The sequence below is a fragment of the Sturnus vulgaris genome, chromosome 1, assembly GCF_052056855.1.
Source record: "Sturnus vulgaris isolate bStuVul1 chromosome 1, bStuVul1.hap1, whole genome shotgun sequence".
Classification (NCBI taxonomy): Eukaryota; Metazoa; Chordata; class Aves; order Passeriformes; family Sturnidae; genus Sturnus; species Sturnus vulgaris.
In genome coordinates, this window is record NC_142243.1 from 104966165 (window position 1) to 104993294 (window position 27130).

The 27130-nt window shown below is 39.0% G+C and overlaps 1 protein-coding gene across 8 annotated transcripts in view; it reads left to right on the plus strand.

Moving 5' to 3' along the window:
* The window catches only part of PIEZO2 (piezo type mechanosensitive ion channel component 2), a 283367-nt gene that overhangs the window by 122539 nt on the left and 133698 nt on the right, over positions 1-27130 (plus strand). For all 8 annotated transcript variants that reach the window (XM_088173061.1, XM_088173074.1, XM_088173073.1 and 5 more), the window contains exon 4: positions 11880-11922. In XM_088173061.1, coding sequence (XP_088029187.1) covers positions 11880-11922 — 43 coding nt within the window. The remainder of the gene's footprint in view (positions 1-11879; positions 11923-27130) is intronic.

Consider the following 27130-nt stretch of genomic DNA (forward strand, 5'->3'; position numbering starts at 1 on the left):
ATCTTTAATTCTGTACATAATTTTGACTGAAGCAGTATTTATTTAAAGCTAGAAATTGCTTTAAAATCTCAAGTAATGTGAAATAATGCCCGATGAGAAAATAAGTCACATTAATAACCTCTAAGATTGTTTCTTCTCCTTTTTTTTTGTTCAGAAGTAGTTTTTAAGGGGCTTGTTTATTTTCTGTTTGGATTTCTTCCCCTTACAGTGGAGTGTGCCCAGTTTTTATCACTTGAGAGAGAATTAAAGTTCTTGAGCAGTTTGAATACAGCTCTTCTTCCACAACTGCAATGAATACTTGGTGGTGGGGCTGACCTAGTACAGGGACTTTGACACTGTAATCTTTGTTCTTGGAAAGAGGTGGAGAATTGGGTTGATATTTATAAAATAAATATCTCCTCTGTCTCTCTATCTGCCTATCCAATCTAAGTGGTGTGGGGGATTTCCTTTTACATTTGTGGACTATTATTGGGATTCCCATGTGTTTTTAATCTGAAAATCTGGCCTTGCTTTCCTCAGAAATGTTGACTTTTTGTTGTTCTTGACATAACTAGTTCTTCAAGTCAGGGTCATGAAGAGCCCAAATTGGCCCTCCCGCTGTAGAGGTGAAATATTAGGGTGGGCTGAGGAGCCCAGAAAGAGAAAATGAGGGAGTGCAGTTCAGTCTTCTGTAGATTGAAGATGTGGCCAGTAACACGCAATTATTTTTCTGTAAAGGGCAAGTAACAGTAAAGACTTACTAGCAACGTGGTTCATTCAAATTCTAGAAGATATAAGGTGAATTTGAATAAATGTTAAATAGTGAATAAGTTTCCCCATTGTAAAAATCCCAAATGTTTGGATCATAAAATGGTTGTGTTAGGTTGGGCAGTGACATTTGCTGCCTGCTTGAGGTGCCTTTTCTGGTGTACACAGTTGATAGTAAAAATAACATTTAACAAAATTTGGCAGCAGTCAGAGACTGTTTCACAGAGACCTCCAAAATCTGTTAAATAGTATTTGCTTTTGCTCACAGCTTTTCTAGCCTGACCAGTAGCTTGGAAGCTTTGCTGTATTGGATATTTGCCAAGCCATCCACTGACCCTTTTATTGTTTGTTGCTATTTTGTTAAGAATGAATGGCATTACTATAAAATTGACACTCAAGAAACCAAAACCTTTGATTCTTGTGAGGTTTCAGGTGTCTGAATTTTCTGAGGGGATTACATGTCCTAGAACTGCTTTGTTTCTTTACTTTAAATTTTCTAAGTGTTTGTCCTGGTGATACAGTTTTAATCACCAAACCTCCACAGGTGTGCCAGTGAGTGCATATCTAGCTATGGATAAATGTGCCTAATGATGGAGCTTTTCAGGTTTTCTCTGAGATGGAGTGAGGTGTGAGATCTTGACTGTATTTCAGTATTGTCTTGCTTGATTTCAGAGACCAGATGTTATAAGGTAAACATCTGCGAGCACCAACAATTGCAGCATCCTTTTGAAGCGAGTCCCTCTTGCATCTCCATATGCTTTTTTCAATAGTACATGGAGCCCTCTGCTCTCTTTTTTTCTGGAGCTCTCTTCCCCCATGAGCAGAACCAGTCAGGCATCATTTTGTCCTTCTGTCCTATGCAGATATAGTGATGATGGCAAAAGTGTAAAAACTTGAGGAAATCCATCCTGAAAATATAATTCTTAAAGCTGGATGAAACATTACTGAGACTCCTGTTGAAGTCTTACTACTTTACATTCAATGGCTGTACAAAACAAATGCACTGAAATGTTGATACAGAATTTATTATTAGTAGTGTTAGTATTAGTATTTATTAGCATTAGTATTATTTCCACCACTGAATTTCCTTTCTGGATTAGTAGTTAGATAGGGTGGTATGAAGATTTTAGACTGTGAATTTTTTTTTCCCTCATGCAAAGTGTATTCAAAGAAATCCAGATAAAAAGTGAATGACTGAAGTTCAGATTAATTTAGATCTAAACTAAGTTTAGATTTAATGCAAACATTTACATTCATGTCTCTTTTCAATAAAAGTCAATGTTTTTATGTATGACTTGTTCTTTGTTAGAAATATCTCTTTTCTACTTTCCAGCCCATTTTCCTATCAAATATTTTTTTCTCTCCTTTGTGTCTTTGCTTTCATTTCAGAATGTAACAGGTTCAGTATTCCCTAATGCTGTGAATAGCTCACATTTGCAACTACATAAAAAATACTCAATGCATTTCAGCTGGGAAAGACAAGAAGTTTTAGTAGCTTGTATGCTTTGTGGAAAATGTTGCCAAGGTGCCCAGATTTGTATATTCAGGGCATTAGTTTTCTAAAATTGATGCAGTGAAACGTTTGGGGTGAGACAGTTTTAGGAAGTGGGCCAATATCCTTTAGAAAAGTTCTCTTGAACTGTAGCATTTTTGTTGTGTATTATTTTGAGAAGAACAAGAATTTTTCCAATAAGTTTTTTAATACACCCTTGGAGATGCTTTATAAACTGCTTATTCTCTAATACTGCACCTGTGTTCCATCACTTGATATACTAGTCCCACTGTGGGACCTTCCAGTTCTTCAGACCTGCTTGGACTGGGGAAACTTGCCAGCTGTGGTGGCAGCTTTGAAGTGTTGCTGTTGGCCGTGCATCTTTGAAAAGAAGGAAACAATAAAATGTTTGTTCTTTTTCTATTAGGCCTGATGTAATATCACTTCTAATGAAGCAGCACGTGAATAAATAAAACACATGATTTAAGAATGCATTTGAGAGTCACACATCTAAACAACCCATGATTTCTATAAAATGAAAATCCCTGCTCAGTAGAAAATTATTACTGCTCATCATTCTCTTCGGTATTCACTCAAAAGGCATGACTCTTAAAATCCTAATGAAGCACTCAAACACATTCCAGTGAGGACAAAATAGCCACACTTGAAGTAAGTGTGAAAATACTCTTATCATCTAATAGCATGTGAGAATGGCAAAGATTTCAGTGCTTTTTTTGATTATTTTGGCTTGGACTCAGCCAAGCAAACTAAATGGGGAGAGATTACTCTTAATACTCCTAATTAAGCCTGTAACTGTGGAAAGAGCAGACTATTTGTAAACTCTTTAAAGCACACAGATAAAAAGCATGGAGTGCTTTTAAAAATGGAAATTATTAGGCAACCCAGTGATTTCTTTAATTTGTTGATAGTGCTCATGCTATTTGTGGCATACTAATTAAGTGTTGGGAAATGATCTCCTAGTACACTGAATCTAATCCTGCAGTCTGTTATAGATGAAACTAAAAACAATCACAGAGCTGGATCCCCATGAAACTTGGCTGGGTACTTCTAGTGGCTTCACTGCTGCTGTTCCACACGTCATGATCAAAGCACAGATCCGTAATACTCACCTGTGGCTCTTGTTCCCAGACAGTGGTACTGAAATCCCGCAGATGTTCCAGGCGTGCAGGAGAGCAGATTTTCAGGTGGCAAAGTGTGTGACTGGTGTCTCTCCTGGCTTGGCAGGGGGTGCTGAAAGCTGTGTGCTTGTGAGTTGGGAAGGAGAGGTGTGGGTGGCTGGGGGTCTCTCTGCTCTTGGTGTGTCTCACCAGTTTGAATTGCCCAAACTCCTCCTCACCACCCCCTTGTCTGTAGGGACTCCTCTCTCAGCGAGTGGCAGTAGTATTGTAAAAACACCGATGTCTAGAAGCAAAGAATTGGGCTGAGTCTGCGAATTCATTGCCCTCTGTTTTCTCCAGTTCTTTTCCCAGATTTGCTTTTGCTGAGCAGTCAGCTCACAGTCAGCTCGCTCTTGAATGAGAGGAATAGGAGCTGGGGAGCAGAAGAGCATTGCTGTTTCTGATCTCAAAGACTAGAGCTTAGTGAAAATTTGAGTGAAATTGCAGAATTGTAAGCTCTGCAAAGAGAAAGAAAATGAAACCAAAATAAACCCTTTGTTATGTTTATACTTGTCAGCTGAACCTAGATAAGGCATTTTCATATTTTCTAGGGAGGAAAAATAACATCTGTTGCTATCATTGCCCAATCCTGATTGCTTGAGTTTGTGTGCCTGTTTCACACTACTGCCCAGAGGAGCACGTCCTTCTGCATCCAGATTTCTTCTCTGAAGGGATCTCTGGGAGTGGGCCAGCTTCCATGCCCTGAATGCCTTGCTGCCTGATGCAGTCACTGCTGCCTTCTCTTAATGGCATGCAGACAGAAGAAGAGTTTGAAAGTGCTGCTTTCAGCTTCTATGGAAGGTGGTGAGCTAAATTTGTGCACGTCTCAAGCCTGTTTTCTGGAGTTTATTCTGGATATCATCCTTCACACTGCGCTTAAGATCTTCGTGTCATTTTAGTCACTGAAACAATTTTTTGGGTGGGTTTTGTTTTGTTATGTTTTCTGAAGGCTGAGAATGTGGGCACAACCTTATGCCTAAAAACAAATTGCTGTCTTCATCATACTATGCAAAAACTTCTTTAATCTCTGAGGGCAATAATGTGAATGAAATGGTTCTTTATTGACTAGGAAAAAGAAAGTTAAAAAAAACAGAAAGCCATTTCAGAGAAAAAGCATGGTTTACATGGTGTGGAGCATGTTAGTGGAGTCAAAGATGCCACCACTGGAATGCTGGGATTTGTTGTCATAATGTCCCTCCTGTTTCTGTGAAAAATTTCCTAGTTTCCTATTCTTATTTATGTCATCCATAATTTCTTGTATATGGATGTGCTACTGCAGGCACACTTGTTGTTTACTTCCCCCTTCCCGTGTGTCTGTGCTGAAATATCCACAAAGAATTGTGTACCCACTTCCCTTCCTTCAGATGAGACAAAAAGAGAAAATGAGACAATGAAAAGCAAATTCCTTTTGCTGGTACACTGCACACATTCAACGCTGCAGGAAACTAGGTCGAGGTTATTATTCATAACAGTATATTATGTTACAATAAAAGTAAGCAGAGGGTAGCTCTAGAGGTTGGAAGGATGCCCGTCACACTCTAAAATTAAGAACTTGCCTCTAAGATACTCCTCAGCAGACAGAGCAGTGCTGCTTGGGATAGGAGATGAGAGAATTTTTCTGCCAATAAAAATGAAGAAAAATCTTATTTTCTTCAGGCTTATGAAAAATAAAATTTAATACAAGTTTTCTTTTACTTTGAAAACAAAAGCAAAGCCAGTCTTCCATATTTGAAAAAGAACTCATTGAATTATCATTTGTCCTTTTCAGAAGGTCTGGAGTGAACTTTGATCCTCTTAAACTCTGTGACTGTCTGGTTTAAGGTTGGCAATCCCTCATGGCAGCAGCAGGAAAAGTAGCCTTCCTTCGAGGCTGCTCCCCAGAGCTCTGACTCTGTTTCCTGCTGTAGAGAAGAATAAGAGATTGCCCATATCTAAGGGGCATCTGACTTGTTACCTTTTGTTCCCTTAGTGCTGGTAACCTGCAATGTTCTGCTCTGCTCATTGTTTCCTTTTCCTCATCCATTTTTGAAATGGCCTACAGTGATGGGGAAAGGGAGGGCAGTTCTATGTCAAAACGAAAAGTAAAAGATGGCAGAACGAATTCAAATCTGAAGTGTCCTTGGAAATTTGGGTTAAAACCCACTAACCAACCATTACAACAAACAAATAGATAAATAAAATATTAAACAAAAGCAAAAAAGCCCTTTCCATTAGCTAGCTGTCTCGGGTTTCATCTGGAGTACATTCCCCAAGGATATTCTAGTGCTTTGGGTTTTGCTGTTTTGCTGCCTCATTGAGAAAATAAATTTGAAATTAAATGAGGTTAAAATAAGAGTGGTTTCAAGCCTCTGTGTGTTGCAGGGGAAAATTACCTGTAAGTTGTTTCTGATATATCTAAGCAGATAAAAGAAGTCATGATTTTTACAAAAATCATGGAACTTGTAATCCTTGTGAAAAAACTGATTTAAAAAAAATACGTGAAGCAATTAAGCGAATTTAAATTTGTTTTGTTACCTGTGCATAATTTTAAACAGATCTGTCATGGGAGAAAAAAAATGCAGAAAGTACTCTCCAAGTCATTATTTTTTTTCACACATCTCTTCACTTGCTGTTTAATTATCAGGTCATCTTCATGTACAGAAACAGATTTGATTTTTTTTTCCTGTTCCTCATTGCTATTTATTTCAGCAAACAATCAAAGCCCATTGCAATTCTTTCCAGTTATTTCTATAGACTTTGCATCAGGCACAGGTTTTACCATCAAGCAAAGTGATCTGGAATCTGCCCCTGCCTCCAGCAAGATGCTGGCTCAGTTATATCCCAGGTGCACTAAGGGATGTTTCACATGGTGTTGTCTATCGTCAGTTATATGGTCAATTTAAAAAACAATGCCCTCCCAGCCCCCAGTTCTAAGTGCTAATTAAGATACTGAAAAAAAAAAAAAAAGAATATGGATTAGGCCTGTGAAGCAGCTGCTTTTAGCTTCTCCACATCTCTGTGAGCACTCTGCTGACACATATCTGGATGCCCAGAGCTCCCAGGGAAGCCACAGGCTGGAAGAGGTGACTGTTCATATACAGCTGCTAATCACTTTACCATAGCTGTTGTCTTCTTAATGCTCACCTTAAAGCAATATGCATATGTGTGCACATACACAAATGTAGTGTCAGTACTGTTGCACTTTGCTCTATATTCCTCCTCTGCTCATTTTATTAGTAAAAGTTCCCACTCATTAACATCTCCTTAGAGAAGAACTAGCATTTTTGATGATGATTATTTTTCCGGTTAGCATGGAGTGAGTCAAGATTTCTTTTTTACTGGAAAGCAATTTTTGTATCTCACGATAGTAATTTATTATTTTCCTCAGAGGAGAAAATACACAGTAAATCTTTCCCATGACATTGTGGAGGGATCAAATTTGTCCTCTTTATTCAGCAAAAAAATCTGTTGAAAGCTGGTATGAGTGGAAGGCAAGTAAAGACTTGCAACATCTGATCTTTCTTCTTGATATGACTCTTTTCTGGTATGTAGTCAGCAGTCACTTTCTTCATCTAGACAGAATCCTGGACCACTGGCCCTGAGCTTCTATTTTACTGGTGGTTTTAGTCTCTTCAGCATGCACAGCAAACTAGCAGCCCAGATATTCCTTTACTTCTCCTTTAGGAGTTGCTTTAAAAATTAAATAATCTGCCGTCTTGCCTTTGGCTCCCTGGAGTACTGTAGCAAGTGTGACAGTGCTGAACGCCCAGTCCTACTCTGTTTGTACATCAGAGCAGTAGAAAGGCTCCTGCTCACTGCAGTGGATGGTATACAGCCCAGAAAACAATCTGAAGGGTGAGCACCATGACGTGTCCCTTCATCTCTCAGGGTGACTGTAACTGTGAGGCTTTTCTGGGAGCACTCCAGGACGGGCACAGGGAGTGGTGGAGTGAGCTGCATCTGTCTCAGCAAGCAGCACAGTGTGATAGGGGTGAAGCATTTGGTGCAGAGTCCTTGGCTGCCATGTTTTGGTGTGTTTTGGGTATGGATGTGCTCTGGTCATGTAGACAGAAAAACTGAAACACAGCATTTGGGTCCTTGGACTGCGCTTTAGTTTCATGTGAAAGGAATCCCGTTTGTGCACTCAAACTTCTCTCTGTTGTGCAGACCAAAGCACAGCAGATTTGCTCAAAAAATACTCTCCTGTTCTGAATTAAAACATCAGCATGAACACAGCAAAGTAGCAATATGCCATACTACAAGATCTCATGCTAAAAGAATGTGTTGTCATTATCTCAGATGATAGACTGGTGATAAAATTGCAGTGATGAGTGCAGGGTAAGTAATTTGAATCAAGAGAAGAGGAAGTGTAAGAGAACTTTACTTCTGAAAATTGACAGATGAATGCTAAATGCTGTTATCTGATGCCCTTCACATGAGAGAAATTATTATTTCTTTAAATCACGTTGTAAGTAAGTGTTAACTGTTCCTCTATGGTACTGTGCAGCAAGTAAGAAAAGGTTCTTCCCTATGCCACCTACATTTCTCTGGTGAAAACTACTGCTTGGTTTCATAAAACCTGTTGTTTTATATTTATTAAACAGCAAAAAAGTGAGATTTCTGAAAAAACCAGTTTTTTTCAGTTTTTGTTTGGAAGAAGCTAGAAGCTTGCTACTAGGAACAAGCAACTGTAAAGGCTGTTAATAATATATGAGACTGCTGAAATGAATATGTTCCAAATATGGCAGTTTTTATCATCTGCAGTTGTGAACATTTCAGCTCATTAATGGTAACACTTTTTAGTTACTTGTTATTAAGTACTGAGGTGATGAAGGGGAATATACAGCAGAGCAATGTTTCCCAATCCTTGAAAATAGACTGCAAACCCTCAAGTGGTTTCTATAGTATGTGTGTCTCTACTGAAAAAGTAGCTGTAGAAGGACAAGCCAATGTGTTCATCCAATTGTTTGAGAGCTTTAAGGTGTGCATTCAAGAGACTCAGGTCCCTTAACTAGTCTGGCTGGGCTGGACTCTGTAAACTTCTGCCCTGTTCTCTGTTGTTTGAGAAGGTGGTACCTGCAATGGAAAAGTTTAGCAAAGTGTTTCTTCCCATTTATGGAGTATTCTGTATCTCTTGTCTTGTATCTCTTGAATATGTGAAAGGGTTTTTTGTTTTTTGGTGGGTTTTTTGTGTTTTTTGTTTGGTTGGTTTGGTTTTTGTGGTTTGTTTTGTTTTTGTTTGTTTGTTTGTTTCTTTTCCACCACGATTTGGTGAATACTACTGTCACAGGCTTAAGATGAAAGACCTATAATTGATAGGAATAGTCTAATAATTACAAATTCAGCTGTTCTTCCCCAGCAGTATTCCCAGTATTCTTCCCCAACACTGGTCATTTTTAACACCCAGCTAGACAGGGTGCTGGGGCATCTTGGCTGGCCTATGCTTTTATCCAAGGTTGGACCAGATGATCCTTGAGGTCCTTTCTGACCTCATATTCCCTGATTCTGTGATCCTGTGAATCTTGTGTCTTTTCCCTATGCCCACCAGTGCACTTTAGCAGCAAGGCACCTTCATGTTCTGTAAAGGTGAGCAACCTAGTGGTGTGTGAGTCCTCTCATCCACAGTGAGTTCTTAGTAAGTATAGAGTTGTAACCAAGCCAAACTAAATATGGAAACTGCCATGTGAATGAAAGCCTACCTGTCAAAGAAGGCAACTTTTCACTTAAGGAAGATGTTCTGGATTTTATTTTATTAAATCTCATATTCTTATGCTCTCATTCTTATGCTAGGATTTCATTGAGTGCACATGTGTGCATAGTATGCATGTTACCATTGTGCCTATTAAATGTGAGCAGAAATTCTCTTAGTGCATTATGCTTCATATCTTTGAAGAATTTTAAAGCTAGAACTGTTAATGTGAAACAGAATTTTTGGAATAAATGAGAATGGTCAGGCACTCTGAAGCAAATATTTGGAAAAAAATGCTCAATTACGTGAGTACCAGATTCTTATAAGCAGTTACGGTATTTTTGTTGTGATGGTAAAAAAAAAAACAACAAAGGGAAGCCACCTTAGTTTAGTGGCTCAAGTTTAGTAGTTGATTGATTCTGAAAGTCAACAGGTGAATATTTTCCCCAGACCAAGCAGAGAGAAAGACTGAATTGAATAGCCAAATTCCTATTGATTTCCTTGGGAGCAGGATCAAGTCTTAAATTCTTGATTAACTCCTTTTTTTACTTTAATGAGAATTACGTGACTTAAATCCTGTTTTATGTTTTGGAAGCAATGGGTAAGGTTTAAATCAAATAGTATCTTTTCTAGACTTTTGATAGTGCTATTCTTTTTAGTTCTTCTGTTACCTCAGGGTATTTACTTTTGGCTCTTAGTGTGGTGTAGAAGTTGATACTATTGTGAACGGAATTGGCAAGTCTTAAAACACAATGTTTAGATCATAAACATTTTAAAATAAGACTCCATGAAAAAAGATTTGTTTTATTAATATGAAATGTTAGTTGTGTTCTTGGCAGGCTTTGCTTCAGAGGAGTCAGATGCATTTCAAAGTGTATTCTGGTGGCCAGCTACAGCCAAAAGATTATTTCAAACCAATGGAGACCCAATTCCCTTTTCTCTATAGCTTTTTTCCTTTCTGTGTCTTTCTCTTCCTCCCTCTCTCTTCAGTAGGACTCTATATATTACAAATGAAGTGTAGCCAGTCATGGGGTGAAAAATTCATACACAATTATACTTAACAGTGGAAGGCATAGAAACTTGGACTAAAGATGACAGCACTGGTCTTTGCTTTAGGAAGTGCTGCTGAGATTTCTTTTCTTCAACACTCTTCAAATCTTCAGAGTTCAAAAACCATTGGCTACTCTTCCAGAGCCAGCAGGATTGCATAAAATATATGGAGAATTGCTTCTATCTGCCCTGCACTTAGCTGTGGAGTGGCATACTCATCTTTTTAACAATGACTTGATTCATAGATGCTGTGTGAAACCAGTTACACTCCAGAGATGAGCAGAAGGTGATGGGTTTGGGGAGTACATTAATGGAGCGAGCCTTTAGTTATCTCAATCATTCATGGTTCATTGTGCTAGATGTTGTTTTAGTTTTTCACGTTTATTTGAAATAAATGTGTGAGGATATTTCTTCTCCTGCTTTAGAGATGTCTTTAGAGGACTTATTTTCATAAAATATTTACTCAATGTGATGAAAGGTATTGTCTTACATAGTTGTGCAAATACAGGTGCCATAGTAGAAGCTCTCTCTACTCATCAAACAATCAACATTGCTCAGTTACTCCAGAACAGAATTTTACTTCTTTTTTTTTCACATATAGTGAAGGTAGAGCTTTCTCCACCTTGCTTTTGAAGCCTCTTTCTGCTGTGGGTTTTGCTGGATATGGGCCTGAAATCCCTGCCTGCTTTGCTTTGAATGAGGACAATTAATAGTACTGCTTAGTGTCACTCACAGGGAATCCTTTAATTCCTAATTTATATTTCCCTTTAGGTGAAGGAATGTATCAGTAATAGGAATTATTGTAATTTCTCTGATTTTGAGAATTCAACGAATGATGGAGATGAACCATTCAAAAAGAACTGCAGTTGCTTACATGGCATGCAGTCGTGTTGCATTTCCCACGGGAGCATAAAAGCACAGAGAACAAACTATGACACGGCTTCATGTCCTCCTACACATTTGCCGAGCAGATCTGCACGACTTGAGATATTTGTGCACTTAGTAGCCTGTGTTTATAATGACCTCATAGTAGTGGAAAAAAAAAAAAGAGACTGGCAAAAAGCAAAAAAAACTACTAAGAGCTGAAAACTGAACACCTAGTGCTCGCAGTGTGTGTTGGTGGGGGGGGTGGTATTTTGGAGAAGATCTAGGTAAAATTTGTGTTAAGTGCATCAGAAATACTGAGGGCAATTCTTTGGATGAGTCTGCACATTTGAGTAGTTTGTGAGGCTGTGTCCTTGATGATTTTGAGAAAGAGTCCTTTGCAGCTGTTTGTATGAATATGAAGGGTTAAGTAATAAAGAAGGAATAGATGTTTTTGCTTAAAAATAATAGGGCTGGATTTCAGAGGGAGCTGTAAAGCTTTCAGCAAGAATCAGGCGAACACTACAGTAAAGGGAAAAGCTGAAATGTGAAGAGTGCGTGATGTGAGATGCCAGCTCAGCACTTCCAGATCACATTGCTCTAGCAGAGGAGGAGACCACCCTTGGAACTGCAGTGAACTCTAGGTGCTCTGCAATGTAAAGTTGTATAGGCTGATACCCCTCTCACTGTTATGTCACCTGGTGGTAGCCTCTCTCGACAGTTCTCTGCTCTGGGGAAAACGTGATATTTACAAGTACTTCTCTAGGGGTGGAAAAATCTCCTTAATATACAGATCCCAGCTGCACAAGGAAAGGAAAAGAATGTTCATACACAAAGAGTTCTTTACTGAGGGTGTTTGTTTTTTCTCCTCTTTGTACAGGTTCTACATGGGAGAAAACATTACGGCAGATTGGTTTTGAAAGGTAAGCCATAAATTTATTTCCTTACCAGTGCAAAAAGTTAAGGAAGAAAAACTGCACAGACAAATTTGCAAAGTTATTTATTTTAGTTGATTTACTGTATCAATGACCTCAAATTCAGAGTGGAAATCATGCAGTGTCATGCACATATGTATTCAGCTTTTCTGTTTGTGTCCTCTTTCCCAGTCAATCTGAAGCAATTTATTCATCATATGAACTTGGCTCATCATGTTGTTTCCTGCTAGTATTAAAAAAAGGGACACAAGTCTTATTTATGAATGAAAATATTACTCTCACTCATGTTATTTTTTCTGTGAAACTTGTAATCTCTGACATATGACTTGACAAAAGTAAATGAAGTTGAAAGAAGAGCAAAGCTGGCAGAGAGCTGCTCAGCATCAGAGAAAGATTCAATATGCAGCATTCCTCAAGTGCAAGAACTTCTTGCAGACAAACTTAGCCACAAAGTCATCATACCAGAAACACATGTCTGTCTTGTAAATTAAACTAGGTCAAGTCCAGTGAAGAGTGCTGTAAAGTAAAGAATTCAGATGCTCAGTGCCATCTTTATTCTTCTATAAATGGTAGGCAGAAGAATCTGCACTTTGCTTGAAGTTTTGGATGTCGTTGAAATTTAAGCACTCTCAGTTGCTATGTTTGATGTCCTCAAAGGTTTTTTTTTTTTTTTTAGAAAGTTGTTTTATTTTTTTTCCAAGTTACATCCAACTTGTTTCCTGATTTCATTCAGCATAATACTGCAGATGTCTGCCGGGCTCTACAATAAACTGTTAATTCTTTCACCATCCAAATTATGAATTAGCACCTGTTGGTGCTGCTTGTCTCCATTAGAATGAAAAAAAGAGAGTTTTGAGAAGTTCTAAAATGAATTGATACTCTGTGTCTGTGCTTTGAAAGTGAGAATGGAAAAGGGTCAGCATCTTTTTAGCTGAGTTCATTAAAAGTTCTGTGGTGGCAGTTTCCAACTTCTGAGATGTTTCAAAACTAGAAGGAGAATCCATGCTAGCTGTGTATATGCAAGGTGTGTACCACATGAGAGATGGAGAATTTTTGATAGACTAAATTACAGCTGAGAAGCCTTCCTGAGAGAAGGCAAATATGCAGAAGGGATTTCTGTGCAGATCCCATTATTGCCACTCTAGTTTATAAAGGAGAAAGGCTTTCAAACAGCACTTCTGCACCTTGAGAGATTGATTGTCACCCTGGGGTAACTTTGTTTGAAGCAGCACATTAGTTAGCACAGATGATGTGAAGATTTGAATGTACTTTGCTTGCCATAGTCATAGAACCAAATGTCTTCTCTTATCAGCTTTTTCAGAGAACTGGCAAGGAGAAAAATGATAAAGTCTTTCATATAGATATAACAATTAAGATTTGGGATTTAAAAGTAGTAATATCCATTTTCTTACCTGTATTTTTAAAACAAGATTTTATGACAGGAATATATTATAGAATAATAGAATGGCTTGGGTTGGAAGGTACCTTAAAGATCATCCAGTTCCTACCCTGCTGCCATGGGTTGTTCAGAGCCCCATCCAGCCTGGCCTATAACACAAGGTGTGGGGCAAAACTTCTCAAATTGGTTGAATAAAAGGTTAATGAGTAACATATATGTGAATTTCAATGTTAACTCATTTATAGCAATATTTTCTTAATATCATATTGTCTGTTATTGCTTCAGATCAGTATTTTTTGTATCTTAAAGAGTAGCTTCCAAAGCAAACACATTCCCATGTAGTACCTGGATGCTGGAATCACACTTAACTTGCAGTCACAGTAGAAATCCCAGGTCTGCAGATCTTGCAAAGCTGAGAGATTATTCTGTGGATGTATCACTACATCCTTTCCCTAATCTTATTCTCTTCAGTAGGAATCCCCTTTTGGCCACCAGTAGAGACAGGTTAGTGGGCTACATCTATGTTAACTCTGATCCCATACAACTGTTCTTTTGTTATTTCTATAAACTCTAGGGAAAGAAGCAGCAGAAGCATGTCTGCCTATTTAAAATTCTATTCTCTGCAAGCTTTTGACTTAGGCACACCTGAGTCAGCAGTGAAATACCAATAGCATTTAAATGTGTTGTTGAGCAAAAGCATTCTCATTCAGGAGGGAGGAAGCAAGATTTTCAGATATAGAAAAGAGAGACATGAAGCAATGCCCTAAGGAGGAATTATATTTGTTTTAAAACTGGAAGATCCATATAAACTGTTCTCAACAAACTGTTTTAGAGTGGCTTGAGGAACAGGAGATATAGACAGTCAGTTTACATTACAGGAAATTAATCCCATATAATTTACAGGTGATGTCTTCACTGCTTTGTGGCTACATGGTGTTTATTCTGTAACAGTAGAGTATTTACATTACTCTTGTCTTCATATCCTGAAAAACATTGTGGCACCAAGAGATCTGACTGCGAGGCTTTTATGTAAGCATTACTTGTGAGCTGAGGATGCTGCTTTTCAATGCAGGGGAAATTAAAAATGCTGAAGCTCGAGTAAAGTAGCTTTATATCCAGGAAATGACTGGAGTTAAGAGCTTTTCAATTAAAAGGAGTATATGTGAGTTTGATAGATATAAATGAAGGTCTTTATGTTATTGATTGTCTTTTGAGACATTACAAACAAGCTAATTGTAACATACTGTGGTAGTCACCACCTTTGTCCAGCATGAACTAGACTGCAGTTCCTGACTGCATTTTCTGAAGAACATTAAGGATCAATTTTGAGATTTAGGAAAAACACTGTTTTGTATTTTGCTGTCCTATAAGAAATATGGTTTAAAATGCTAAGCACATATGATACTTTCATGTCAAGCAAACCTTAATGGTTTTTAAAAAAGTCCTTTGTAAGCCAAAGCAAGTAGACTTATGGATAAGTAGGATGACTTTTTTGCAACTGTTAACGTGGGGATTATTGTTCATTATTGGTGCATATTACAATGACTCTCACATAGGCATAAAGAACGTCTGGAAAGCAGTCAGCTCTCTTGTACTTTGTTCCAAACATGACTAAAATTTTGTTTTAGATGGCATTGTTCACCTCAATGGCTGAATATTTTTTCAGTCACATTCAGGACCCAGTGAAAATCATAGGATCATGGAATCAATAAGGTTGGAAAAGACCTCCTAGATCACAGAGTCCATCCTTTAAGCAAAAGCCACCTTGTAGCATTAAGTGCCACATCCGATTGTTCCTTGAACACTTCCAGGGATGGTGACTCCACTGCTTCCGTGGGCAGCCTGTTCCAATGCTTAACCACCCTTTCTGTGAAGAAATTCTTCCTGATGTCCAACTTGAGCATCCCCTGGTACAGCTTGAGGCCATTTTCTTGTGTCCTGTTGCTGGGAGGCTCACTCGAAATCTCAAGTGGAATAGTTATGAACAATTAACAGTGACTGTGCTTGTTTCCTGGCTACTCTGGCTCTCAATTAAAGAGAGCTTAATGCACAAAGCCTGTTAAAAGTCAAAAGGAAAGAGGATCAGTTCAGTCAGAGAGCTGGTTTTCTCCTGTAATGTAAAGTCAGTAGTGTCTTTCCAGCTCATGGCTGGGGTGAGGCTTGCAGTGCAGAACCTGCAGAGCCACCACCAGCACTGGGGAAATGTTGCCCACACTGCAGAAAATCAAAACCAAAAGAAGGCCTTTTTTAAACACTTAATTTTTTTCTAATTTGAGCTAGCAGATGATGAAGTTTATGTCCTTGTGTAGTAGTTTCAATAGTGATTACAGGAATGTCTTCTGGTTTTACATATTTGTTGACCTATAAATTATCTAACGATTTTAAAACTTTAAATTAATGATGTTGGACCTCTTAAAACACTTCGTCCTGCAGGGTTTCCAGACTTCCAGTACTTCCCTTACTATGCTTCTTTGAGTTGTAGTTTGTAATGTGACTAGTAAGTTACTCAGCTACTAACGACCCTTCTACTCCCTTTGAGCATTTGTTCCCATGGTGCTTCCCCTTTGCATGTAATGCTTTTACTTTATGGTTCTGCAAAACAGACTTTAAAAAGACCTAATAACTGATACTACATATGAAGTAAATATCAAATGTTTTAGAAAATATATATTTGAAGAATAACAGATGTGTGGTTATTACACTTTTGGCAACTTTCATTAAGTATGTGTTTCAGAGTAAATAGTTGTTTCAATGATAGAGAAAGGAACTTTTGAGTACCAATTTCATAGTAAAATGAAATTATAAAAATAAAAGTTTTCCATATCAGAGATGAAAGTTTTGTTTGGTTGATAGCTTCAACCTGATTCTAAAATTTTTATTATTTTCATGGTATGCAAAAACTTATTATTAATTAGAAGTCACATATGCAAAAGTAGGTGACCTCCACCCTGCATAATGCTAATAAGGCCTCTCTGCACCATACTTAGTACAGCAGCAACATCTATGTTAAAAGTGCAACAGCAGCATCCCAGATCCTGTCTAAAGGAATAGTGAGGGTGACTGGCAGTGAAAGCTGCTCCTGTTATTAAAATACTGTGTATTGAGCTGTGGGCTTGTTATGCTTTTTGGAATCCTTTTACTGCTTCTGAAGAATGAAAAGGTAGTTGGAGATGGCTAGCTCTCACACTGAAAGGAAAGGGTAAATAGGTAAAAGCAGGGAAGGGAATAGGACTCTCAAGGAAAAAGACCTGAAGATTTCTATATCAAGGCTAGAACTTGGATATGAAGATTGTCTTCTATTAAGATAGATTTCAGATCTTCTATGTACCTCAGTAGCTCCTTCAACTACTCTCCTAAGCACAGGGTGATAAGGAGGACACTCTGCATTGTTTTTATTTGAAGCAAAGCAAAGGCAGCAGCCCCGCTTGCCGCAGGTAGGGAGACACAGCGAGCCCAGGAGACGCCAGGAGCAAGTGAGCTGTCACCGCTGGGAGATGCGTTTTTATTCCTACACTGGTCTCTGAGAGCAGACGGATGTCTGCTTTTGCAGCTGCTCCACATATGCCCCTGCTTAGTCTAGCCAACAGGACTGTGTATATCTTCCCTACCCCTTGCAGAGACTGAGAACTCAATTTCCGAAACCACTCGTGACATGCGGTGAGCGCTGGAATCCAGATGCATCAGAGGCACTTCCCAAGTGCCTCCTCCCCGGTTTAGGTTGCTAATTACGAGCCTACTGGTGAGCTGTTTTCTCTCTTTCCCCGTGCTTGCTTGGATATTTGATTGGTGCTTGGCCAGAGTTTCTCTGGGTGACAGGAATAAACAGAAAGAAGAGGATATCACTACATTCTATAAACATTCAGTATGCAAAGTTCTGGCTTGGAAATCAAAGTACCATATGGTTTTCCAAAGTGATATTCTCCTCTTCTCCCCACATTGATGATTTAATATAAAGAATAAACATATGTTTAAAATATAAAATCTTATCCTGATACCATGCTCCATAATTTCAAGCCCACTCTTCACATAGTGCTGAATCCTATAGTCCTTTCTTGGACAAGGCTCCCATTGGCATCATTTTGGGAGCATTGCCTCAGCTGGGGGCTGCATGAGGCTGTACGGTCTGATCCTTGAGAGATTATTTTAAAGAAAAAGTGCAGTTCGAATGCAAATCACAAATACTGAATAATTTGAGAAGACAAAGAAAAATGGCTACAGTGGTGCAATCAAAGGGAGGTGGGAAAGCCCTGCCAGGCACTTCTTTCACCATTTTGGGAAAAAATAGCTGTATTACTCTGTATAGTTGTTTTGGTCACCTGTCCCACAAAGCACTTGAGCAAGTGCTGAATTTTTCAGTGTCCAAGCATGTCTCTTTACTTTGCAATGTTCTCTTCCACAGCATACCATCCCAGAATCAGAGAAATTGGATGGATTAATTGATGGTTTGTTTATACTTCCTATTCTTAATGTATGATGCCTATCACACTTTTGTAGGAGTCAATGAATGTGAATTTATTCTGCAGTTTTAAATATTCTAAAGTTACATGTGCTATTTGAATAATATAGCAGATAAGTGAAACATAAGGAGATGAGAGACAGAACCTGTTCCACACACTTGTGTCCAGGCAAAGGGCAGCACAGGGCGCTCTGTTCTGGGAAGACAAGGAGACTGAGGTTGCTTTAATTTAATTCTCAAAGCTTCTCTCTTTTTGTTACTTCGTGGTGGCCAGGACTGTGGAATTTTTGCATGTGTGTGCTGAAGTATTTGTCTTGTTTATAGTGTAGGAAATGGAGAAGAAATGTGTTTTCAGTTTTATTTGATATATTCTGCATGCCTGAGGTTCTATCTTAAATTGAGTTTTCTTCGCTGCACTGACAAAAAGCAAGACTTTGAAATAAAAGTCTGAGTTACAGAGAAAGCCAAAATAAAAATTGAATTATATTTGCTAAGAAAAAACCCATTATTTAAAAAGATATGAAGAAAATTGAAGTAGCTTTTTTTTCCCACCAACACTATGTCAACTGAAATATTTTAGTCCATGTTAAATAGTGAAATAGAAACAATTTAAACCTAGTTTTAAACCACTCTAATTTACCTTGGACTTTATTCTGCTTTATTCCAATGTTGACTTTTGTTTCAGTGTTACTATGTATTGGGCATGCTGTAGTAGTAGCCCATGAAGAAATCCTGGGAATAGTTCAAAGCTGCATCCATCAAGGGCGATTTGGACTGGACATTAGGAAGCATTTCTTTACCAAGAGAGTGGTCAAACTCTGGAATAGACTTCCTAGAGAGGAGTTGATGCTCCAAAAGCTTTGCTGGCTTTTCAGCCTGCCAGAGACATTTGGACAATGCCCTTAATAACATGCTTTAAATTTTGGTGGTTGAGCAGTTGGATGAGATGATCATCCAATTCAAACTCCTCTCCTCTCCTCTCCTCTCCTCTCCTCTCCTCTCCTCTCCTCTCCTCTCCTCTCCTCTCCTCTCCTCTCCTCTCCTCTCCTCTCCTCTCCTCTCCTCTCCTCTCCTCTCCTCTCCTCTCCTCTCCTCTCCTCTCCTCTCCTCTCCTCTCCTCTCCTCTCCTCTCCTCTCCTCTCCTCTCCTCTCCTCTCCTCTCCTCTCCTCTCCTCTCCTCTCCTCTCCTCTCCTCTCCTCTCCTCTCCTCTCCTCTCCTCTCCTCTCCTCTCCTCTCCTCTCCTCTCCTCTCCTCTCCTCTCCTCTCCTCTCCTCTCCTCTCCTCTCCTCTCCTCTCCTCTTCCCTCCCTCTCATCTCTTCATGTACTTTTTAAACTTAGCTTAGCTGGAAGAAAAGCTGAATTTTGACACGTCATTTTCGTAAGTTTTGCAATATACTATCCTAGCTTTTGCAAAATAAACACATTTCTTCCTAGCAACCATGTCATGGAATATTATTAATATATTACTAGTGATGCTTTTGTTGCCTTTGTGTAGCATACCTGTGAGACTGTAAAAAATAATTCACCAAGGGAGACTTTTTTTTATAGGAGATGATCACCATATGGCTAAAAACACTTAGACCAGTAATTGCTTCCTTACTTGTGGGATTTTCTCAAAGCTGTCCTTATTAAGAAAAAGTGATAAAACTATCACAAACGATGTAAACATCCACTAAAGTAACTTCATTTGTTTTGAGCAGATTTAAGAGACTTCTTGGGTTTTAACTCCCCATCTTTATGTTTAAGTAGTTGCCTTATAGTATTCATGGCTATTCTCACTGTAATATGCCAAGAAACGAATTTCCTCTGGGTAGATCACAGCTACTTTGACATCTTCTTTTTAAACAACAGAAAGCAGTAGAAAGCAGCAATGTGAATTTTCTAGATGTCTGAACACACAGTCTTTAATTATATAAGCAACTCAGGAGATTTCAAAGATACATCTCACAAGAGTAAACATTATGGAACCAAGGCAAAAATTCATTGTTAGTGGTAAAAATAAAAAACCTAGTTTTTAGGGGACATAGTCAATTCTGTAGAATTTAGAGAATTCTACACTCTCTAACTTAGAGAGAATTCAAGTATTAAAAATCCAAGGTGCACTTCACACCGTGTAGTCCAGAGGAAAACCATATTGTTATACAAGTAAAGCACAGTTCTGTGATGACTGGGTTTTAATCCTCTGCCTGTACAGGCTGAAGTTCAAGGAGCCACTTAGTTGTGAGAAGCAGGACAGTCCTGCTTCCTGCTCAGCCTCCTGTGCACCCACAAAGAGAGCTGGTGTGCAAACATCCTGGAGGCAAATGAATCTCTTAATCGTGCAACATGCTGTGATAAATCTAAAAGGCAGGTGTGTGTAGATGAGAAGATGAGAAGGACAGTGTAATTAATTACAAGATGCTTTATGAATAAGAAGGTTCCTCACTTTTTTTTTTTTGTTGGACTTGGAGAAGTCCATCAAACAAACCTGAAACCTGAAACTCATTTATTTATCAACGTGGCTGAAGTTTCCTAACATACACCATAGTGTTTCTCTAACAGTAGAGCAAAGGTGTGTTTAGAAGCAAAGCCAAATACTTTCATAAAACCACTTTCCACTGTGGATAGCTTTTGGGAAAAGGAATAATTTGATAGGCCAGGACAAAAGAGGAATTAATACGGGCTTGTCCCATCTTTTCAGTTATAAAATTGCTCTCTGTTAGAACAATTTGGACCAAAACAGAAATTAAAGCTTTATACTACCTGTAAGGAGGTGTTTGGTAATAGATACGCTCTGCTGAAGATACCAAAGATACGTATAGTTCAGTATGTAATGTTGTTTAGTAAGAAACAAATTATTTTTTTCTTTTTCTTTGCTACATTGGTTTCTTCTTTTGCAGATATAAAGACACATTCCCTGAAATATTTTTGTGGCTTTTCTGCTTTTTCCTCACTTGAGGTAAAAAACAAGTAAAAATTGGATGCTAAGAATAATCACAAATAGCTTCAAAGTAGACTGATCTTAAAATTATTGTTATTTTTCTCCTGACTTCTAGTTTTTAAGAATGAAATTGCTTTACATTTCACAGCTTTTCTTCATAGCTGTAAGGGCTGTAAATGGATGTGGATACCTTTGTAAGGAAATGTTGGTGACTGTCATGGTCACATGGCTACAGAAGGTGAACATTTAGGAAAATTTTGCATCCCTGATAAAACTTTTGAAACTATCAAAGTGATACTTGATCTGTGAAGGACTCTTCTGCAACACTCATAGTGTAACTCCATCTCAGTCTAGAAGTGGAATGGCTTTAAGCTACCTTGTATTTGGCATGCCAGCCTGATTTCTGCACTGTGAGAGTGGATCAAGAGACTTAGAGATCTGATTCTGTACAATGCAGACAGCCAAGCTGCCGGGGTGGGAACAGCAGTGCAGATTTTATATTTGTTCCACATTGCTCTGCAAACAGCAGCATATCTGTCATCTTCTTCATCTGGCATATCTTCTTCTCTTCCCTCCCACTGTCACTGCAGTGTCCTAACATTTCTTCCTTTTTGATTCAGCATGTAAAAAACTACTTTGGCTACTTTTTATTTATTTACAGTCTTCCTGTAGCTTTAGTGTATGTGTGTGTTTGCCATCCGACTGTATCCCACTGCTATGTGATGACATTGGCAAGTGATTGTACAACCAAAAGATTCACGGCAGCAGATGCAGTTGGGAATGAACAATCAAGTCAGCTGTAACTTTTAAATTAAAAACTCACCAGTGAAGAGGATAAAGCACACAAATGCAAAAAACCAAGGATAAAAACTCATACAAAGATGTAATGATAAAGTTTGATATAATTAAAAGATGAAAGAATTTGTGGATTCTATCATAGTGGTTTTGCACATTCATTTCATAATTTTCCTTTGGGTAACAAAGTGGGGTTTTTTTAAGTAAAAACCTGATTTTTTTAAAGTAAAATACCTGTTAGCTGTGCATTAAATGACATTCATTGTGATACACTAGTTACTACGACCCTATACTGTGCACAAGTCCTAAGATGTATTTAAAGAGTGGTCAAGTACTCCTCTTTTTGAGAGCTCTGGAGGTGTTCAAAGTGACTAGAAAACTTAGAGAAATAGAATCAGGTATATGAAGGGCTTTTCTACATGTCCAAAGAAAGTAGCTGAGTGAACAGAAAATTTTAGCAAACTTTGTACTACCCTGCAAGATTAATATTAGATGTTCTGGGCAAATGTTGAGCTAATGTGAAATAGTGTAAAGTGGTGAAGAGTTAATCAGAAAAAAAATAGAGGAAAATAGAGAGCTTTCTTTCTTGCTTTCTTTCAGAAAATAGCATTTGTGTTGAAAAATTAATCTAGCCCTGGAAGATAGCTCCACAGTATAGGGTTTTTCCCATTTTTTTGACATGAGTAAATGTTCTGTACTGACTCTTCCAAGCAGCCAGTAGATATTCATTTCCATATGCATATGATGAGAAAAGTGGAATGGAGGTTAACACCCCAAGTTCACTGGGGACTTTTGTGGTCTCTGCAAACTGTCAGAACGCAAAGGAATATATGCTGTTATTGTGGAACCTACATGAATTACAGGAACTTATTGGGAAGCCAAGTTTTCCCTTCATGGGCCACCATTCAGAGGAGAAAAAGACATGTGGGAGGAAAGAGTTGCAGGGCTCAATGCTCACATCTGCTCCAGTTCAGTACTGCTAGAAATTGGATCAGTCAGCCCCCATATTTCATTTCCTTCTGTAATCTTGACCAATAATTTATAATTGGTATCAGCTGATCATCTGGCTCTCTCTTTCCATGACAAAATGAGTGAGCAAAGAACTTTATCCTTTTCTTTACTGACTGAGAGATGACAAAACTTTGAAAGACAAAAATCTCTATTAATTTTTAATGAAGTCTCTGGAACATCCTCTTAGTCAATCTCTTAGTCAATCTTATTTTGTTATTTCTGTTATGCCTTGTTCTTTGGTTTTGTTTTTTGGAAACTGCTGTAGGAATCCATGTGAGTCAAGATACAACTTTATCAATCACAATATCATTATGATTTTTTTTACGTGTTGTATCACCTTTATTGAAGGCTGAATTGCAGGTGAAGGTTCTTGGAGAGGACCTCTGGAGAGCAGTTGCTGAATCAGCAATCACAGAAATGCTGCTACACTCCTTTGCAAAATCATGCTCATAGACCAGGCCTTCAACTGCAGATGCTCCTTCAGTCCCACTCTAAAACTCTTCTGGTAATGTTGGTAATCTGCAGTACAGCTTCAACAGAACGAGTCAGGGAGGCTTTTTATGCCATTCCCATTCCTCAGTCATTGGGAATGGTAAGGCTCTAACTTAGCAGCTTCAGTTTTGTGCATATTTTCAGAATATTGATGGCCCTTTGAGGTTTTTTTGAGCAGAAAGAGGGTGATTCTTCTTGTTAGTATGATCAGCCAGAGGTCTGAAAACCAAAGAAATAAATGGATTATTTAAAGGTAGATCTTATTGCAGTCTATGGCAGAAAGATGGCAATAATTAAAATTTGTGGCTTCAGAAAAAAAGTGAGAGGCTGTGGTGCACCCAGTATTTCCCCCTGTAAGCAGTGTCAGTGCAGCCTCACCTTGAGCACTATGTGCAGTTGTGGGCCCTACAATTTAAGAAGATGGTAAAGTCCTTTTCTGGAAGAGGGCAGCAAAGCTGGTGGAAGGACTGGAAGGTGTGTCCTGTGAGGAGTGTCTGAGGACTTTGGCCTTGTCAGCCAATCAGAGGCATCAGGATAATTCATTTAATAAGATGCTTTAACTTTTGGTCAGCCCTAAAGTGGTCAGGAAGCTGGACGAGAAGATTGCTGTAGGACCCCTCCAACTGAGCTGTTCTGTTCTATTCTTTTCTATTTTACTTGAGACTTGGATTTTCAAGAGAGAGAACTGTGGAAGGTGGTCAATCAATCTAGAAAATGTTAGCAGTGCATAGTATGCCTGTTTTCATTCTGATACTTCTCTGCCACAGGGGTGTTGTCTTGGCTGCCCATTTATGACAGAATTCCCAAATCGCATGATGGCAGCTTGTAATCTTTTCTATGTGACACTAGTGGTTAAACGACCAAAAGAACTTAATAAGGTGCCCAGGTGAGCCTTAGATAAAACTAGGAAGACAAATGAGAGATCATGAGTCTCAGGGATGTAAATCAAATAGGTAAATTTAACCTTCTGCAAATGGCTGCAGCAAATGTGCAGTCAGCAGCCCAATGAGATTAAAGGGAAATGAAGCCTGAAGTAGAACAGGGTTATTTTTAATAACTTAACAAGAAAATGATTAATTTCTGCCACTTTGAAAGCTGAAAAATGTGTGATTATTACTCTGCCATTTCTAACAGCATGCTACAGTACAGGTACTTTGCAAAAAGAAGAGTAACCTCGTGTCACTACAGACTAAGAGATGCTGACAAGTAAAGAAGTATCATGGAATAGAAGGAAAGAAATGATGACAGAGCAGTCTTTGCCTGAGGTTTCATCATTACTGTTAGATTTGGTATCTCAGATATGTCCTCACTGCTAACTGCAAGTGGGAAGAAAATTTATCCATGCTTGAGCAATTTCCATGTAGAATCCTTGTGCCTCTGAAACCTATCATTGTGTTATGTTAATCTGATGAGCTGCCTCAGCACTGGCATAGGTCCCTCTTAGAAGTCGTCTCCATTCAGGATGAATCTTATTTATCCAACTGATTGTGTTCAGTTTTCAGGTTGCTCGTTTCCTACCACCCTTTGTGCTTATTTTCCTTTCAGCTAAATTAATTTCAGCTAACTTTTCTCATGCCATTTAACCTAGGGATTCAAAGAAAAGGAACATCTGATAGAAGATATTTTATGGCCTGTGTTGCTTGAGCACTTGAGTTGTGAGACTGTTGTCAGTGTTTTTCTTGGCACAGCCCAGCCTCCTGCAGTACAGTGGTAGCTGGGAGCAGTACAGTGGTAAACCCACCAGCAGCAGAATGTGAGCCAGTCTTTGTTTTAATCTGGAGAGCAATCAGCATTGCAATTAGCATCCAAAAAACTCTCTAGGATGCATGCTTAACAGTTTGGCTTTGTGTTTAATTTTGTTTTTGTTGGGTTTTGTTCATGAGTAAATCATGTGAGATCTCCCAATAGCGATTGGCACATGAAGCAGAAGGGAGCCTGTGGCTGGTGGAGCAGGAACACCCCGTGTGCTGGGACTGACCAGCCCACTGCAGTGTGCTCACACCTGGCACCCAGCCAGCCTGGAGCACTTCACTTCAGCTCCTTTTTGCCCAGTTTGGATCTGAGCAGTCCTGGTTTTTCCAATGCTAAGAAAAGAGAGTCCCACACCAGTGAAACACTACCTCAGTTGCCTCTCACACTTGAGAAAGGTCTTTGGTGGCCACACATCCAGCCATTGAGCAGATGGCATCAAGCAGTGCAGGGGACTAGTCCTCTCCCTTCCCACATGGATGTAGGGTGTTTGCCACACAGAGATTGTGTTATAGGCTCCATTTACAGAAAAATTAGAAGCGATATCTAATGGCATTGGGAGATTTAGTTTGCCACTGACTTCTACTCCACTTCTGTTCTGATTGACACTGTAGAATTGAACAAAGTGCACCAGGGATGAATCAGGATGTTTCCTTTGGCCAGTTTTAGTGGAAATCAGCAGGGGGGTGAGGGGAGATATTGTACAAATGCTCTGATGGCTGGAGCCTGCTTCCAGCAATGTCCATGTGCTCTTGCCTCTAAACCACTGTGATTTTCAGGCAGGTGGTGATGAGAAAGGTTAGATGTTGCTTTCTATCCTGTCATGCTTGATGCTGTGAAGAGAAAGATGGGCATGTCCAGAGCAGGAGGGGTAGACTGGGAGCTGTTTCATATGGAAGAACTGAGGGTGAATGGTCCCATCCCAGCAAACAGTCCCTTGGATGGTTTTAAATTAGGAACGGGTCTTGTGGGACAGAAGGGTCTCCTATGGAAACACTGAAGTGCAGTGGGCACTCCAGATTGAACCACTGGTAGTAGTGTGCTTTTCCTCTGTATTGGAAAAAATTTGGCTTTGACAAAATGACAGTAATTTACAATGTTGATTGCTGCAATTGAGGGAAATATTATTCACTCCTCATCTGCAGCTGACTGAAAAATCTAGATGTGTCTTTTACTTTCTGTGATTATGTTACATGCTGGCAACAGAATGAAATGAAAAGTAGTTTGAAGTGATGATCTGTTCATGCTCCAGCTAGAATATGAAAACTGTGGAGAGAGGGAGAAAATACGTTTTGAAATAATCACTTAATGTCAGCCTGCTTCAGATTGTCAGAACTTTCTTTTAGTCGGGACTATTGTGGAACTTATGGATATCTGTATGACTTTATGTAAACACTTTGCTGCCAGTTACCAAATATTTATGAGCATTATGGACAAATTTAATGGGAATGTTTTGCAGAGATAATGAATACTGAGTTAGTGCTTAAGCTAAATCCTTACACAATGAGTGCATAAGTGAGAAGCCTGTGTGAGAATTGTTCAAAGTTGAAAAAGAGAGTCTCTTTAAAGAGTTGAGACCAAAATTCACTTATAGCTGAGATGTCCTCAGGTATCTTCTGCTCACTTTGGCTCTGCCTCCATCTAGGATCACGTTCCCATTTTGACCTGAAATAATTTGTGTAGCGGATGGACTTGTCATTTCCACCACTGTGCAGTGGGGCTGGCACGTGCAGCGCCAGGGGTGTGGAGGGGATTTCATTCACTTCCTCTTGGCTGTGCAGCCTGAGTCCTGCTCCACATTTGGAGCTGTGGGACGTGGGCAAAGTGAGCTGAATGTTGTGCTGTCACGAGTCTGGCAGCAGTGCTGCTGAGTGCTTTGCGTGATAGCTGAAAATCCCTGCTGAAGTTTAAACCTTCTGTGTGCTGCCCTGGGCAAGCTGGAGTTTGCCCTTTATTAGATCAATGAACAAAAAGAAACAATAGGTGCATTAGAAAGAGAAAAAAATGCCACAAACCAATGTTTTACTTATTGCACATATCCATAATTTCTTAATGTTGTATGTTTTTTGCAACGGGGCACCAAAATCTTGGCAATGTACATTTAGTTTCAAATATCTGCTTGCTCTCTCTGCATAACGGTGTTTGGAAAGCAAATGTTTGGTTAATACGTGGTTAAGCACTTTTGCAATACAGAGTGTGTTCTTCATTGCAAGCTATCTTTCCTGAAAAAGCAAAGTGTACTTTTGGTTTTTGAATCTGTGCAGACATAGTTTGTAAGCAGTGATTTAGATTTTGCAAATACTTCAGGAGCCCTTTGAACTTGTATGTTGGGTAGGTCAGTGCCTGCTAAATATTTTTATAGGTAGTTTTCT